The sequence below is a fragment of the Bos indicus x Bos taurus genome, chromosome 4 (genome assembly GCF_003369695.1).
Source record: "Bos indicus x Bos taurus breed Angus x Brahman F1 hybrid chromosome 4, Bos_hybrid_MaternalHap_v2.0, whole genome shotgun sequence".
NCBI lineage: Eukaryota > Metazoa > Chordata > Mammalia > Artiodactyla > Bovidae > Bos > Bos indicus x Bos taurus.
In genome coordinates this window covers 58,393,166-58,406,202 of record NC_040079.1, presented here as the reverse complement: position 1 = coordinate 58,406,202, position 13,037 = coordinate 58,393,166, and the positions used below count along the sequence as shown (strand labels likewise).

The 13,037-nt window shown below is 40.5% G+C and overlaps 1 protein-coding gene across 5 annotated transcripts in view; it reads right to left on the bottom strand.

The window, feature by feature from the left end:
- SEPT7 (septin 7) overlaps window positions 1–10,607 on the bottom strand; it is a 98,463-nt gene extending 87,856 nt beyond the window's left edge. For 2 of the 5 annotated variants that reach the window (XM_027539520.1, XM_027539522.1), the window contains exons 1-2: window positions 10,415–10,586; window positions 8,824–8,825 (exon numbers count right to left, since the gene is read on the bottom strand). In XM_027539520.1, coding sequence (XP_027395321.1) covers window positions 8,824–8,825; window positions 10,415–10,475 — 63 coding nt within the window. In that variant the 5' untranslated portion in view covers window positions 10,476–10,586. Of the gene's footprint in view, window positions 1–8,823; window positions 8,826–10,279 lie in introns of all 5 variants that reach the window. The other 3 variants (XM_027539523.1, XM_027539518.1, XM_027539521.1) reach the window with 3 other exon arrangements.
- Window positions 10,608–13,037: the final 2,430 nt, after the last annotated feature.

Genomic DNA, 13,037 nt, shown 5'->3' with positions numbered 1-13,037 from the left:
AAGCACAATAAATGACAGTTGTTACAGTGGTTGTGCAATAGACAACAGCTATTATCAAGGCCTCTGGACTTTTATCTTGCAGTTAAATGATTTCCAAATCTGGCTATAATCAGAAACATCTGGGAAGCTTGATAAAAACAAATACCTAGGTCCTAAGCCTAGAAGTAGGGAATTAGAATGTTCTGGTAGGGCCTAGGAAATAAGTTTTTTGTTTTTTTTTAAACAAGGACCTTAGAAGCCTGTATTATAAGTAAATAGATATTTAAAGTTCTACAACAGGTCAATTATTTTATGAAAGTAATATTTTAGTACAATAATCTGTATTACAGACTCATTAAATGAAATGCGAACAGTCTTTTATTCACCCTAGTTAGATTCTAATTTGTTAAACGGCATCTACTAGTGACACTAGTTAAACGGAATCCACTCGTCCTTCAATTAAAAAGCACTGGAATCTCCTAGCCCTACCCAAAACCCTTAAACATAATTTCAAGTAAAAGGTGTCTCCATCAAGCATAAAACTTTTCCCTTTTCACTTGTTCCTAGCCAGTACTAATGTTGATGGCATATTTATCTCATATAACACATTGTACATGCATGTTTTTGGTATTATCTTTGCATTTCCTCCATGTTCACCAAATACTTAAGTTTCAAAAGGATAGAGGCTGCAACTTTTCAGCAAGTCTACGATTATTTCAAACTTTCAGAAATGTAAAAAAAGGAACTACATCTGTGTAATTATCTTTTTAACAGCACAGCACCATGATCAAACACAAACAAGTATTTTTGGTGGGTCTACTTGCCAAATTGCCGGGAAAAATATCAACAACCTCAGATACACAGATGACATCACTCTAATGGCAGAAAGTGAAAAAGATCTAGAGAGTCTCCTGATGAGGGTGAAAGAGGAGAATGAAAACGCTGCTGTGAAATTCAACATTAAAAAAAACTAAGATCTAGCTGATTCATGTTGATGTTTGACAGAGAACAACAAAATTCTGTAAAGCAATTATCATTCAATTAAAAATAGATAAAAAAACAACTAAGATCATGGTATACGGTCCCATCACTCCATGGCAAATATAAGAGGGAAAAGTGGAAGCAGGGACAGATTTGATTTTGTGGGCTCCAAAATCACTGTGGATGGTGAATGCAGCCATGAAATTAAGATCCTTGCTCCTTAGAAAGAATGCTACAACAAACCTAGACAGCGTATTAAAAAGCAGAGACGTCACTTTGCCGACAAAGGTCCACATAGTCAAACCTATGGTTTTTCCAGTGGTCATGCATGGATGTGAGAGTTGGACCATAAAGAAGGCTGAGTGCCAAAGAATTGATGCTTTTGAACTGTGGTGCTGGAGAAGACTCTTGAGAGTTCCCTGGATTGCAAGGAGATCCAACCAGTCCATCCTAAAGGAAATCAATCGTTGAGTGGTTCCTATTGGAAGGACTGTTGCTGAAGCTGAAGCTCCAATACTTTGGCCACTTGATGCGAATAGCCAATTCTTTGGAAAAGACCCTGATACTGTGAAAGACTGAAGGCAAAAGGAGAAAGGAGCGGCAGCAGATGAGTTGGTTAGACAGCACCACCAACTCAATGGACATGAATTTGAACAAACTCTGGGAGATAGTTAGAGGACAGAGGAGCCTGGTGTGCTACACAGTCCATGAGGTTACAGAGTTGGGCACAACTTAAAGACTAAAAAACAACAACTTATCAGATAAGTCATTCTAGTTATTTTTTAAGCTCACACCTGAATTAAGCAACTGGTTAAGTAACTCTTAATTTTCTGTATTAGATCAACTTTTATATTCTAATACAAAACATGACAGGATTGACTACAGTTCTAAGATTGGGGCTTCCCTGGTGGCTTAGTTAATAAAGATCTGCCTGCAATGCAGGAGACCCAGGTTTGACCCCTGGGTAGGGAAGATCCCCTAGAGAAGGAAATGGCAATAATTTCATTCTTTCATGCCAAGTTCTCATGTTTACTCAATTTGCCCTTCTCAGCAATCAGAAAACAGACTACAAGTTGTACTCAGAGCAAATTTGGTTTTGCAAATTACACAATGAGTTCATATTTTGGTTTCCTTAGTTGTTTTCTATTTGCACATTATTTTATACATCCATAAAACAAAAATCATTTCTACTTAAATTTCTTCCCTTTTCACTCAGCTGTCAGAATATATTGTACAGAATATAGCTGGGAATTAACTTCCCAGAATAATTTTCGCTGGCATCCATCTTGGCTGAGCAATGGGAGGGCTACCAGGAAGGACTCGAGTCAGAATGACTGGCCAAAGACAATCTGGAAACTCATTCCATTACCATAAACCCTGAGACTGACAGCCAGGAAGCAGAGCAGTTCTCCTGGGTTCCCTTACCCTACTGCTCTGCACCTGGGCGCCCTTTCCCAGTAAAGTCTCTTGCTTTGTCAGCACGTATGCATTCATTTCCGAGTGTTAGGCATGAGCCCACTCTTCGGCCCTGAAAGGGGTTCCCCTTCCTGCAACAAAAGCACTAGCTGAGGTAAAAATGAAATACAAGCTGTAGGTTCAGAGCTGCCTCTAGGGAACTATCGCATGTGTTTCAAACCTGACACTGCTCTCCATCTTGCTGTCATGCCTGACCTGTTAGTCACCATGTCTGGGCTGCCATGTTGGTTTTTTTTTTTAAATTAAAAAAACAAACAAAAACAGAATGTAGCTGGGAATTAAAATGGAAATCTAACCCAATACTTAACAGAGAGCAGAACTTCAATAAAGAAATGAACCAGGAAATAATGACTGAGCAGCTAAAATACAAAGATTATTAACAGCAAGCTGAACAGCTACAAACTTCAAGGATAGGAGAAGTTAGGTACATTCCTGAGAGCACAAAAATGTGAAAAACTATGTATAATTTAAAAACAAAAATGACTCTCATATTTCATTATTTAATAGCGCCATATGTAAGTCACAGCACAAAACCAAATATTCCTGACAGTGATTTTAACAAGTTCAGTATATTCTTATGAAAGTAGAGAAGCTAACTGGATTATACATAACAAATGTCTCTCTCCAGTAATATGAAAAATATAAATTAAAAACAAGTTTAAGATACTAAACTAACAAATGCCCTAGGAAAATAATTGGGGAAGGCAGAAGAGGCTTAACAATACTCTTTTCATACTATTTATAGTTCTAAAATAATGACACTGAACATCTTGAAATAATAAAATGGCTAGACAATTAGAATATAAATATTAGAAACACCATATACATACTTAAAATAATCTATATATAGATTAATACACCAAAAATATTATTAAATATTAAGATAATAACACCTTGGTTTTGTATATATTTTAAAGAGTTTACAGAGCACTTTTACATATATTACCTCACATAATTCACATCAGAAGTTATCAACCCTGGTTGCTCATCAAAACTACCTAAAATACTAAGAAATGTAAATTTCTGAGCCCCACCTCACACCCAGTGAATTAACAAGCCTCCAAGTACACTAAAAATTGAAAGTGTTTCCAATGCCTAACCAGGGTTGAGAACCACTAACCACTAATATACCACTAATCACAACCATGAAAAAAAGTATGCAATTAAGAAAACAAATCAAACTTCAGTGATTGAAATGTTAATAATTTAGTGGCTTTTTTTCCCCTCTTGGTTAATGTATTTAATCACAAAAGGAACTAAATATATCTATTAAACTTTTAAAAATTAAAAATGGTTTAAAATGTTGATGCTTTAAGGTAGACTAGTTACTGAAAAAAATTTTCCTTGTATAGACCCAAAAACATGTAACAAATGAGGTAGTACCCTAGTCATTGTAATAGAATAACCAGAAAGCACCAAGGTTGCTATGAAGATTCTGCCTCCTCTTGCACAAATAATTACCTCACTCAAAATATTTCTAGTATTTTTGAAAACTGATTGACAATATATACCAAAATCTTCCTCAAAAAAGGAAGAACTCTGATTATAATCTGAATGAACAATCTGAACATATAAGGATAAAAAAATGTCACTCATATAAAGAAACACTAGCAAAGAGTTTGAAACAGCTACCGCTTTGAAAGTACCAGTAAAAATTTTTAATAACTAGACATTTTAGGAAATTATTAACCTCAGTCTGTGTAGCTGTGAGGAACACATAAGTTTCACACAAATCACTTTATTCCAATTTCCTTCAAGTTTGCTCACCAAACTAAAATTACCAAGTCTTATAAAAATATTAAAAAATTTATTCACCTAACTAGAGGATGGCTTTTCTTCAATACAGACATTCAATTACTAAACATAAAAATTCAAAGCACAAATGAATAAATTTACAAAAACCTTAAAATGCTTATTTTCCATCCTAGATGTCTCTCCTAGCATTACTGAGACTCTACTATGCTCATTTAGCTGTCCCACAGGCCTCTCAATTTCATGTTTTAAATTACCTATTTCAAGAAATGATACCTACTCCTCTCTATCCAAGGGACTCTCAAGAGTTTTCTCCAGCATCACAATTTTGAAGCATCAATTCTCTGGTGCACAGCCTTCCTTATGGTCCAACTCTCACATCCACAAGAACTACTAGAAAAACCACAACTTTGACTATACGGACCTTTGTCAGCAAAGTGATATCTCTGCTTTTTAATATGCTGTCCAGGTTTGTCATAGTTTTTCTTCCAAGGAGCAACAGTCTTTTAATTTCATGGCTGCAGTCACCACCCACAATGATTTTGGAGCCCAAGAAAATAAAGTCCGTCACTGTTTCCACTTTCCCCCTATCTATTTGCCATGAAATGATGGGACCAGATGCCATGATCTTAGTTTTTTGAATTACGAATTTTAAGCCAGGTTTTCACTCTCCTTTTTCACTTTCATCAAGAGGCTCTTTTGTTCCTCTTCACTTTCTGCCATTAGAGGGGTATCATCTGCATATCTGAGGTTGTTGATATTTCTCCTGGCAATCTTGATTCCAGCCAGGCATTTTGCAGAATGTACTCTGCATGCAAGTTAAATAAGCAGGGTGACAACATACAGACTTGACATACCCATTTCCCAATTTTGAACTAATCTGTCATTCTATAACTGGTTTTAACTGTTGCTTATTAACCTGCAAATAGGTTTATTGGGAGACAGGTAAGGTGGTCTGCTATTCTAGTATCCACACAAAGAATTCAACATAATCAATGAAGCAAAAGCAGATTTTTCCTGGAATTCCCTTGTTTTTCTAAGACCCAATGAATGTTGGCAATTTGATCTCTGGTTCCTTTGCCTTTTCGAAACCCAGCTTGTACATCTGGAAGTTCTCCGTTCAGGTACTGCTGAATACTAGCTTGAAGGATTTTGAGAATTACCTTGCTAGCATGTGAAATGAGCACCAGCTACCTAGGTGATTCTGATTTCTAAGTTTGAGAAATACCAAGTGGTAGGAGTTCTAGGAGGAAGAATTATGAACCAGATGTTTAACAAAGAGTTTTTTCCTTCTCCATCTCTATAATCTTTCAAGGGTTCTTCATCACCTAGTATGGTGGTTCTCAAACTGGCTCTCCCAGGTGACATTTGGCAATGTCCGGAGACATTTTTTTTCACTGTCATCACTGGGGAGGATGAACTGCTACTGGTATCTAGTTAGCAGAGGCCAGGGATGCTGGTCAACACTGTACAATGCACAAGACAGCCCACTCCCTCCAAATTAAAAACACCAAACTGCACTCTTGCCCAGTCTGAGAAACCTTGATCTGAGCCCCATCTCAAATGAGGCTATCAAAAGTACTTAGCTGTGACCCCAGAGGTAAACAAAACAATAGAATTAACATATCTTCAGGAAAGTCAATTTTTAATCCCACATTGGTGAGGAAGAAAGAGGGGGGGATTATCTTTATATTGTATATGGGTCTTCCCTGGTGGCTCAGATGGTAACGAGTCCACTTGCAATGCAGGAGACCCAGGTTCAATCTCTGGGCTTGGAAGATCCCCTGGAGAAGGAAAATGGCAACCCACTCCAGTATTCCTGTATGGAGAATCCCATGGACAGAGGAGCCTGGAGGGAAACAGTCCATGGAGTCACAAAAGAGTTGGACATGTCTGAGTGAGTTTCACTTGTATACAAGTCAAACAAATACAGATAAAATCCAAATGTCACAGGAATATCTAAAATAAATGTCACATAAATACCTAAAATACACTTCAGAATAATGTAAGCAAGATTAGGCTTTACTCCCCAACCTCAGGGGATACTTAGGTACTCTCCTCAATCTTCAAAGTACTTCTGAAATTAAAAAACAATTGCTTAAAATAAAATACACGAACTTCAGGACAGGCATGACCTCATCTTTAAACTACTGCCACTAAGATTTTTAGGGCTATTTGTTACTGCATCATGGTTTAACCCAGAACTATTCCAAGGATAGTCTATGGAGGGACCAGTCTGATTGTTCAATGGTTTACACCAGAGAAGTACAAATGTAGAACACAGAAATGAAAATTTTTATACCAGAATAACTTTATGTCTACTGGATCTTTAAAAATTGGGGCTTGTATTTTTGCCTTTTTAAATTTCATCTGCATTAGTAAAAATAACTTGCAATAACTTGTACTTTACAATTGTGTCAGTCAATAGTGAATTGGAAATTTTAAAAAATAAAATTAAAAAAACACCCTTCATCAGTTTGAGAAGCAGTAACCTAAACCTATCACTGACTGATACATCTAGTAAGTGGCAAAGCCAGGATTTGACTGCATGTCTGTCTGACACCAAAGTCTTTTTTCTTAGTCCTTATACTATATTTGTTATTATTAATACTTTGAACTCAAATCCCTATCTGTAATCCCTAACTCTGCAGAGTTACATTGCACCAAATATGAATTACAAGGACCTTTTGTGTGTCTCACCTAAGGCCTTCAACGCTGAATGCTAACCAAGCTGCATTTTTTGGTCCCTTTACCCAAGCTCATGCTCAAAATCTGGCTCTCCGCATCTTCCATAATGCAAAAGGACAAGACCAAAAACATTTTTTTCTCCTCAAAGTCAAGAGCAGAGACATTTAATGATATAATACTATCTTCTTTTGCGACCCACCCTGCTTTCTATATAACTGTGGGAGATGACCTCCTCTCAAGGAAAAGTAGATCTCAGATCTTTCTAACCACACCAGCTACATAAAGTACACAATAAATGAATCAAAAATAAGACTTAATTTCATTTAGTCTAACATCCTCACATTAAGACCTCTATCATAAAGTTTAAAGATCTTCAACTTCACCAATCCATACTGCACATCCCCCTGTTTTTACAAACTTTTTTGATTACAGTTCTCAATTAAAAAAAAAAAGTTATATCTCAACACAATACACAATACTTACACAACAAAATTTACCACTCCAAATTTTTACAATGTACTGCTATTTTTTATTTCTGTACTACTTTGTAAAGTTTTGGTAGAAATCCACAAAACTGATTTCAACATCCACTGGTCTCAACTCACAGTCTGCAAAACACTGCTGTAGAGACCAAATGTAGGTCTACATTTAACACTGTGCTCTCATCTGGCAAGCCTAACCTATAATCACACTACCTTAAAATTCTACTCCTAAAAAACACATTTTTTCTACATCAGTTTCATTGTGCAATAGATCTTGTCATTTAGAGTCCAAACTCTGTATAGAAAAATAAGTTTTGTCTCAAAATTTAGTAAAATGTATAAATGTTAAATTAAGTTTCTACTTCTAATCAACAACTACAGATAGTTTATTAGCTTAAAATGTGAAACATGCTCTCAGCTGATAATTAGATAATAATACTCTATTGGCAAATACAAGAATAGAGTCTATAGTGAATACATATACCATCAATTTATAACAAGTCTGAAACCAACTTGCTCAACCCACTATTTTCACACCAAGTGGTCTACTCATCTGACCACTCCCCATTATTGAGATCTTGGAAATCTAACTCTTCCTCCTTCCTTATCATTTTTTGTTGCTGTTTAGTCCAACTAATCCATGTCCAACTCTTTTGCAATCCCATGGACTGTAGCCCACCAGGCTCCTCTGTCCATGGGATTTCCCAGGCAAGAATACTGGAGTGGATTGCCATTTCCTTCTGCACGGGATATTCCTGACCCAGGGATCGAACCCTCCTCTTCCCTATCTCAGGAGGATTCTTTACCATGTGAATTGTCAATTTTAACCCTCTGCTGCTGCTGCTGCTGCTGCTGCTGCTAAGTCACTTCAGTCATGTCTGACTCTGTGCGACCCCGTAGACGGCAGCCCACCAGGCTCCCCCGTCCCTGGGATTCTCCAGGCAAGAACACTGGAGTGGGTTGCCATTTCCTCTACAACTGCTCTAAGGTCCTTCAGGGGTTCTATTTTGTTTCAGAACAGCTCAAAAGTCCTGACATGTAGTTATTTAAGATTATTTCTGTGGGAAAATATGCAAATCCAAAGAATCAATTATATAACAAAGTTTTGAAACAAGCTATCGGTAACTGATATGTATCTGATACATAAATAACCTTTTCTGTAGTTATGTATCCAATATCTTGAAATCAAAATCAGAAACCAGACACTTTTACTTTACACAATTATAATAAGTTTCTGCAAAGTAAAATCTACTTGCCATAAACACAAAATAAATTTTTCAGTTATGAGCTTCAATTCTGTGAGCCTAAGAGCACGTGATATTTTTAATAACTGTATTGAGAAGACCTGGCTACGTCATGCTGTCCAAACACAGGACACAATGCTACCATACAACCATCTACGGGGCTTCCACATTTATTTCATAGTTCCACTCAACCCTATCTCCTCTAGCCCCACCCACTGAACAGCTGGGTGGGATGAAAGATTGTTTCCTGACCCCATATCCCCCTCCTCCCTGCTCCTTCCCCTGCTGCTGCTGCTGCTGCTAAGTCACTTCAGTCGTGTCCGACTCTGTACGACCCCATAGACGGAAGCCCACCAGGCTCCCCCATCCCTTCCCCTGCTATTTGGAGGAATAAGAGATACAAGAAGCATTAACTAGATTCGCAATTGTTTATACACTGCTAAGGCAATATCCTTCAGTCTATAAGGATTTCATAAACTTCATCTCTACCTGTGCACCTAATGCCAAAAAACTTCCCTCCTAAACTTGCTTATAAACAAGTTTTTATAAAGGGTAGGGAATTGACTTTATTCATCACCTTAATAAATATGTAAAATGCTTTAGAATCTAGATTACCTGTTGATTTCGATTACCAAGGGTACTCAGAAAAATATCCTTCCATTTCATCAAAGTAACAACACCAAGAGAAACCATAAAGTTGAACTAGAACAATAAAGTCGCAAGAATAAACTAATTCAGTATCTAAACAAACACCTGGATCTCACAACCCAGATATGAAACAGTGTACTCTCAAAATGTAACTCAGCAAATGGAAATGTGTTAGAAAAATTTCAGTTGCTATTTCCTACTATATACACAGTATGAAATGGGAACCTGGGAGTGGAAAATGTGAATGAAATGGCCTCGTTCTTTTTCCAATACGTGGAGGAGAAAAGGAAATGAAAGGGTTTAAGGGAATAAATGAGAATACTTAAATATTTTCAAAACTTAATTTCCTTACACATCGCCAGTCCGTATCTCCAACTCCCTCCCTTTTCCAAAGACCCTTCCCAGCCCTTGGGTTCCTCCGGAGGGCGCCCTTACAAAACGTTCTCTTTTCCCCTTTCCTTAAAAATTAAGCCCAAACCAGGCTCCTTATCCTCCTTATTCAAGCTTTGCCCGCCATCCACCGGCCTTTGGGGCCGCGCCTGGGGAAAGGAAGCCCCAGAGGCGGGGAGGGGGAGCGAGGAGGCTACACGGTCGCTGGGGCCGCTGCAGCAGCCGCCGCCGCCTGCACCGCAGCCTCAGCCTGGTGCATCCCTCTTCCTCTCTCCCCGCCGCCGCCCTCCCGGGGCCGGCCCACACAGCACCCTCACCCGGACGCGCACACACATTCCCACCCTCTCGCCAGGCCCACTCCCCCACGAGGGGAGCTCCGCCGCGGGAGCTGCGGCCGCCGACGCGAAGAAGCAGGGCCGCGGAGCCGGAGGCCCGGCAAAGGAGACCCTGCTCGGGGTCCGGCGGCGGAGGCCGTGGCTCACGTCTCTCCACTCCCCGGGCCCGCCCGCCGCGGCACAGGAAATGCCGCCGCCTCGGTTCTCCGCACATTCAATTCAAACTGTCACTGCCGCCGTCTCCCCTCCCCCCGGGTCCGCCGCCACCGCCGCGCCCCGGGCCCGCCGTCGCCCCCCACCTCACCTGCTTTCGCCCCAGCGCCGCGCCTCGCCTCGCCTCAGGGCGTTACCCCCACCACCACCCGATCGGGGGGCCGCAGAACCCCACAACGTCCCGAGCCGCCGACCCGAGTCGCGACGGCCCAAAGCTGAGACTCACCCATGGTGCTGCTGTTGACGCTCCTCTCTTCAGCAGCAGCGGATCTCGCACTGACCGACATCCCCTCCCCCCTCCGCGACCAGCCCGGGTGCAGCGTAGCCCGCCTATTCTCCAAAGCCGCCTACGCCGATTCCGCGGCGTAGCCGCCCGGAGTCGCTGCTCCGCTTACGCAGGCAACAGCGGGCGGACTCCTCCACTGGTTCTCGCCGGACTCCCGCTCCCTCCTCCGCCCCTCCGCCCCCTCAGACGAGGCTTCCGGGCCGAGCGGAGGCTTGCTTCGATCTCGCGAGATTACTTCATTGCTGCCCCGCCGACTTGCTCGTTTTTCGAGCATGACTTCATTGGCGTCAGCGCTCTTTTGCCGCTCGGGTTTAGCCGCCATGTTAACATTGGCGGGAATTGGCACCTCCGGGGTCATGGATAGTCAGGCTTCTGTGCGTGTTTCTTCAACACCGCCGCTAAGGTTAACGCCTTACGTTTGTGGGTGAAAAGCCTGGGGACGCTGAGAGGGAGTGGCCCGTTGGGTGCGAGGGTGTGGTTTTGCCCTACTCAAAGATGGCTGCCGTTTGTGCAGCCCCGCGCGTTTTCACGTCAGGTTTGGGAGCTGGAGGAGCCTCTGGGTTGGTCTCAGCGCTTACTTACGAAATCGGCGTAAGGCAAAGAGGCGCCACTAAAAGAGGCCAGACTGGGAGGCAATGCTCTGGGTAGGGGTCCCCTGTATGACTTGGCTCCAGGTTACTGACCTGGCAGTAATGTGAATGCAAGTGGAAAGACACTTCGAGGCGGATGTCTATACACCCGAATCGGGTATATACGGGTGGGAATCCGACCCCGGTTCCTCAGTTTCCTTCACGTTCGGAATGAAAAGTGAGGTTAGGCCCTGGTTACCTCGACATTGCCCTCGCGCTGTCACTTTCCAGTGGCCTGGCACAGCGAAGAGGTCGGCTGCTGCAGCTTCCACTGCGGACTCTTCACGATCACACTCGTATTGGCTCAGCCTGTTGGGGCCCGGTTTTGTCCTCAAATAAGGGTTAAAGTGTGTGGTCTCCTACTATTAATTAGCAGTGAATGTTGCTCGGTCGTTGGCGCCTTCCCCAGCTATTTTCTAGTGAAAGTAGCCTCCTTTTGCTCAGAACAACACGTGATCTTTTGTACCTTTCATAAAACTTAATCGCTGTCTTCATTGTATAGTTCAGTTCAGTTCAGTCGCTCAGTCGTGTCCGACTCTTTGCGACCCCATGAATCGCTGCACGCCAGGCCTCCCTGTCCATCACCAACTCCCGGAGTTCACCCAGACTCACGTCCATCGAGTCAGTGATGCCATCCAGCCATCTCATAGTTCATGTACACGTTTTTTGTTTCCTGTTAAACTGCATGTTATGGAATTGTATGCCTATGTAATTATCGTGAGCTAACACAAAAATGTTCATAGCATTACTCATATTAGTGCAACAATTTAAATATTCACTTACAGGAGAATGGATAAACAAGTGACATTACTGGACAAACTGAAATAAATATACAGAATGCTAAAAAACGGAAATTAATAAACTAAAGCTACTAGTATTAATTTAGAGTTCATTAATATAATATTGAGGAAAATAACTTACAGAAAGATGTATACGGTGTATCATAAAAATTTAACAATAAGAAACTGTGAAGATCATATAAGGAAATTATAGATACCAAATTCAGAATAGCGATTAGTTCCAGAGAGGAGGAGAAGAGAATGTGATAGGTTTCACTTCATAGAATGTTTTTTCTACCAAAAATAATTTGCAGAAAATGTGGCAAAACCTTAAAGGTGGGCAAAGGATACATGAATGTTAAATTGTAATTATTTTCTGTACTCTTTTCTATAGTTGAAATGTTTCCAAGTAATTTAATAAAAATTTTATCTAAGAAAACAGCTCATTTTGTATCTTGATACTGTTTCTTAAGTCTCCATTTATACTAAATTGCTTATATATATAAAGTGTGTTACAACTTGCCAGCTCAACCAATCCTGTTGAATTTCTGAAACTTCACAGGAGTGCTTTACTTGGAAAACTTTGTTAAATTTCTTCTGTGGAGAAGGCCGTGCAGCAGATAATTTAAATGTGTGACTTCTGGAGTCAAACTGCTTGGGTTCACATCCCATCTCTACCATTTACTAGCCAAATGCCTGAGGGCAAGTTGCTTAACCTTTCTGTGATCCAATTTCCTCACCTATAAATGGGAATAATCCTTGTCTAATTGAGTTTTTGTGAGAGTTAGATGTGCTCAGTCCATAGTACAGTATATGCTTAATAAATTACCTACAAGTGGATTATTTTAAAATATAAAATTATGCTGAATACTGTTATTGTTTAATAAAATCTAATAGTTTATAAAGAAGAAAGTCTCCCATCTCTATCGATATGTTTCTTTGAGCAGATCTCTTAATAGATGTGAAAGAGGTGAATTTTGTTATTTTGCTCTCTGAAAATGGATAAATTATTAATATAAATAATATTGTTCATGCTCTCCTACAAATTCCACCACACACAATAATTTCCTTACCACTTTCCACTGAAAATTAAAGGGAAGATTATAGGCAGTGAGATGATGACATATTTTGGAACTTTCTCTCTGAGGAGTTCTA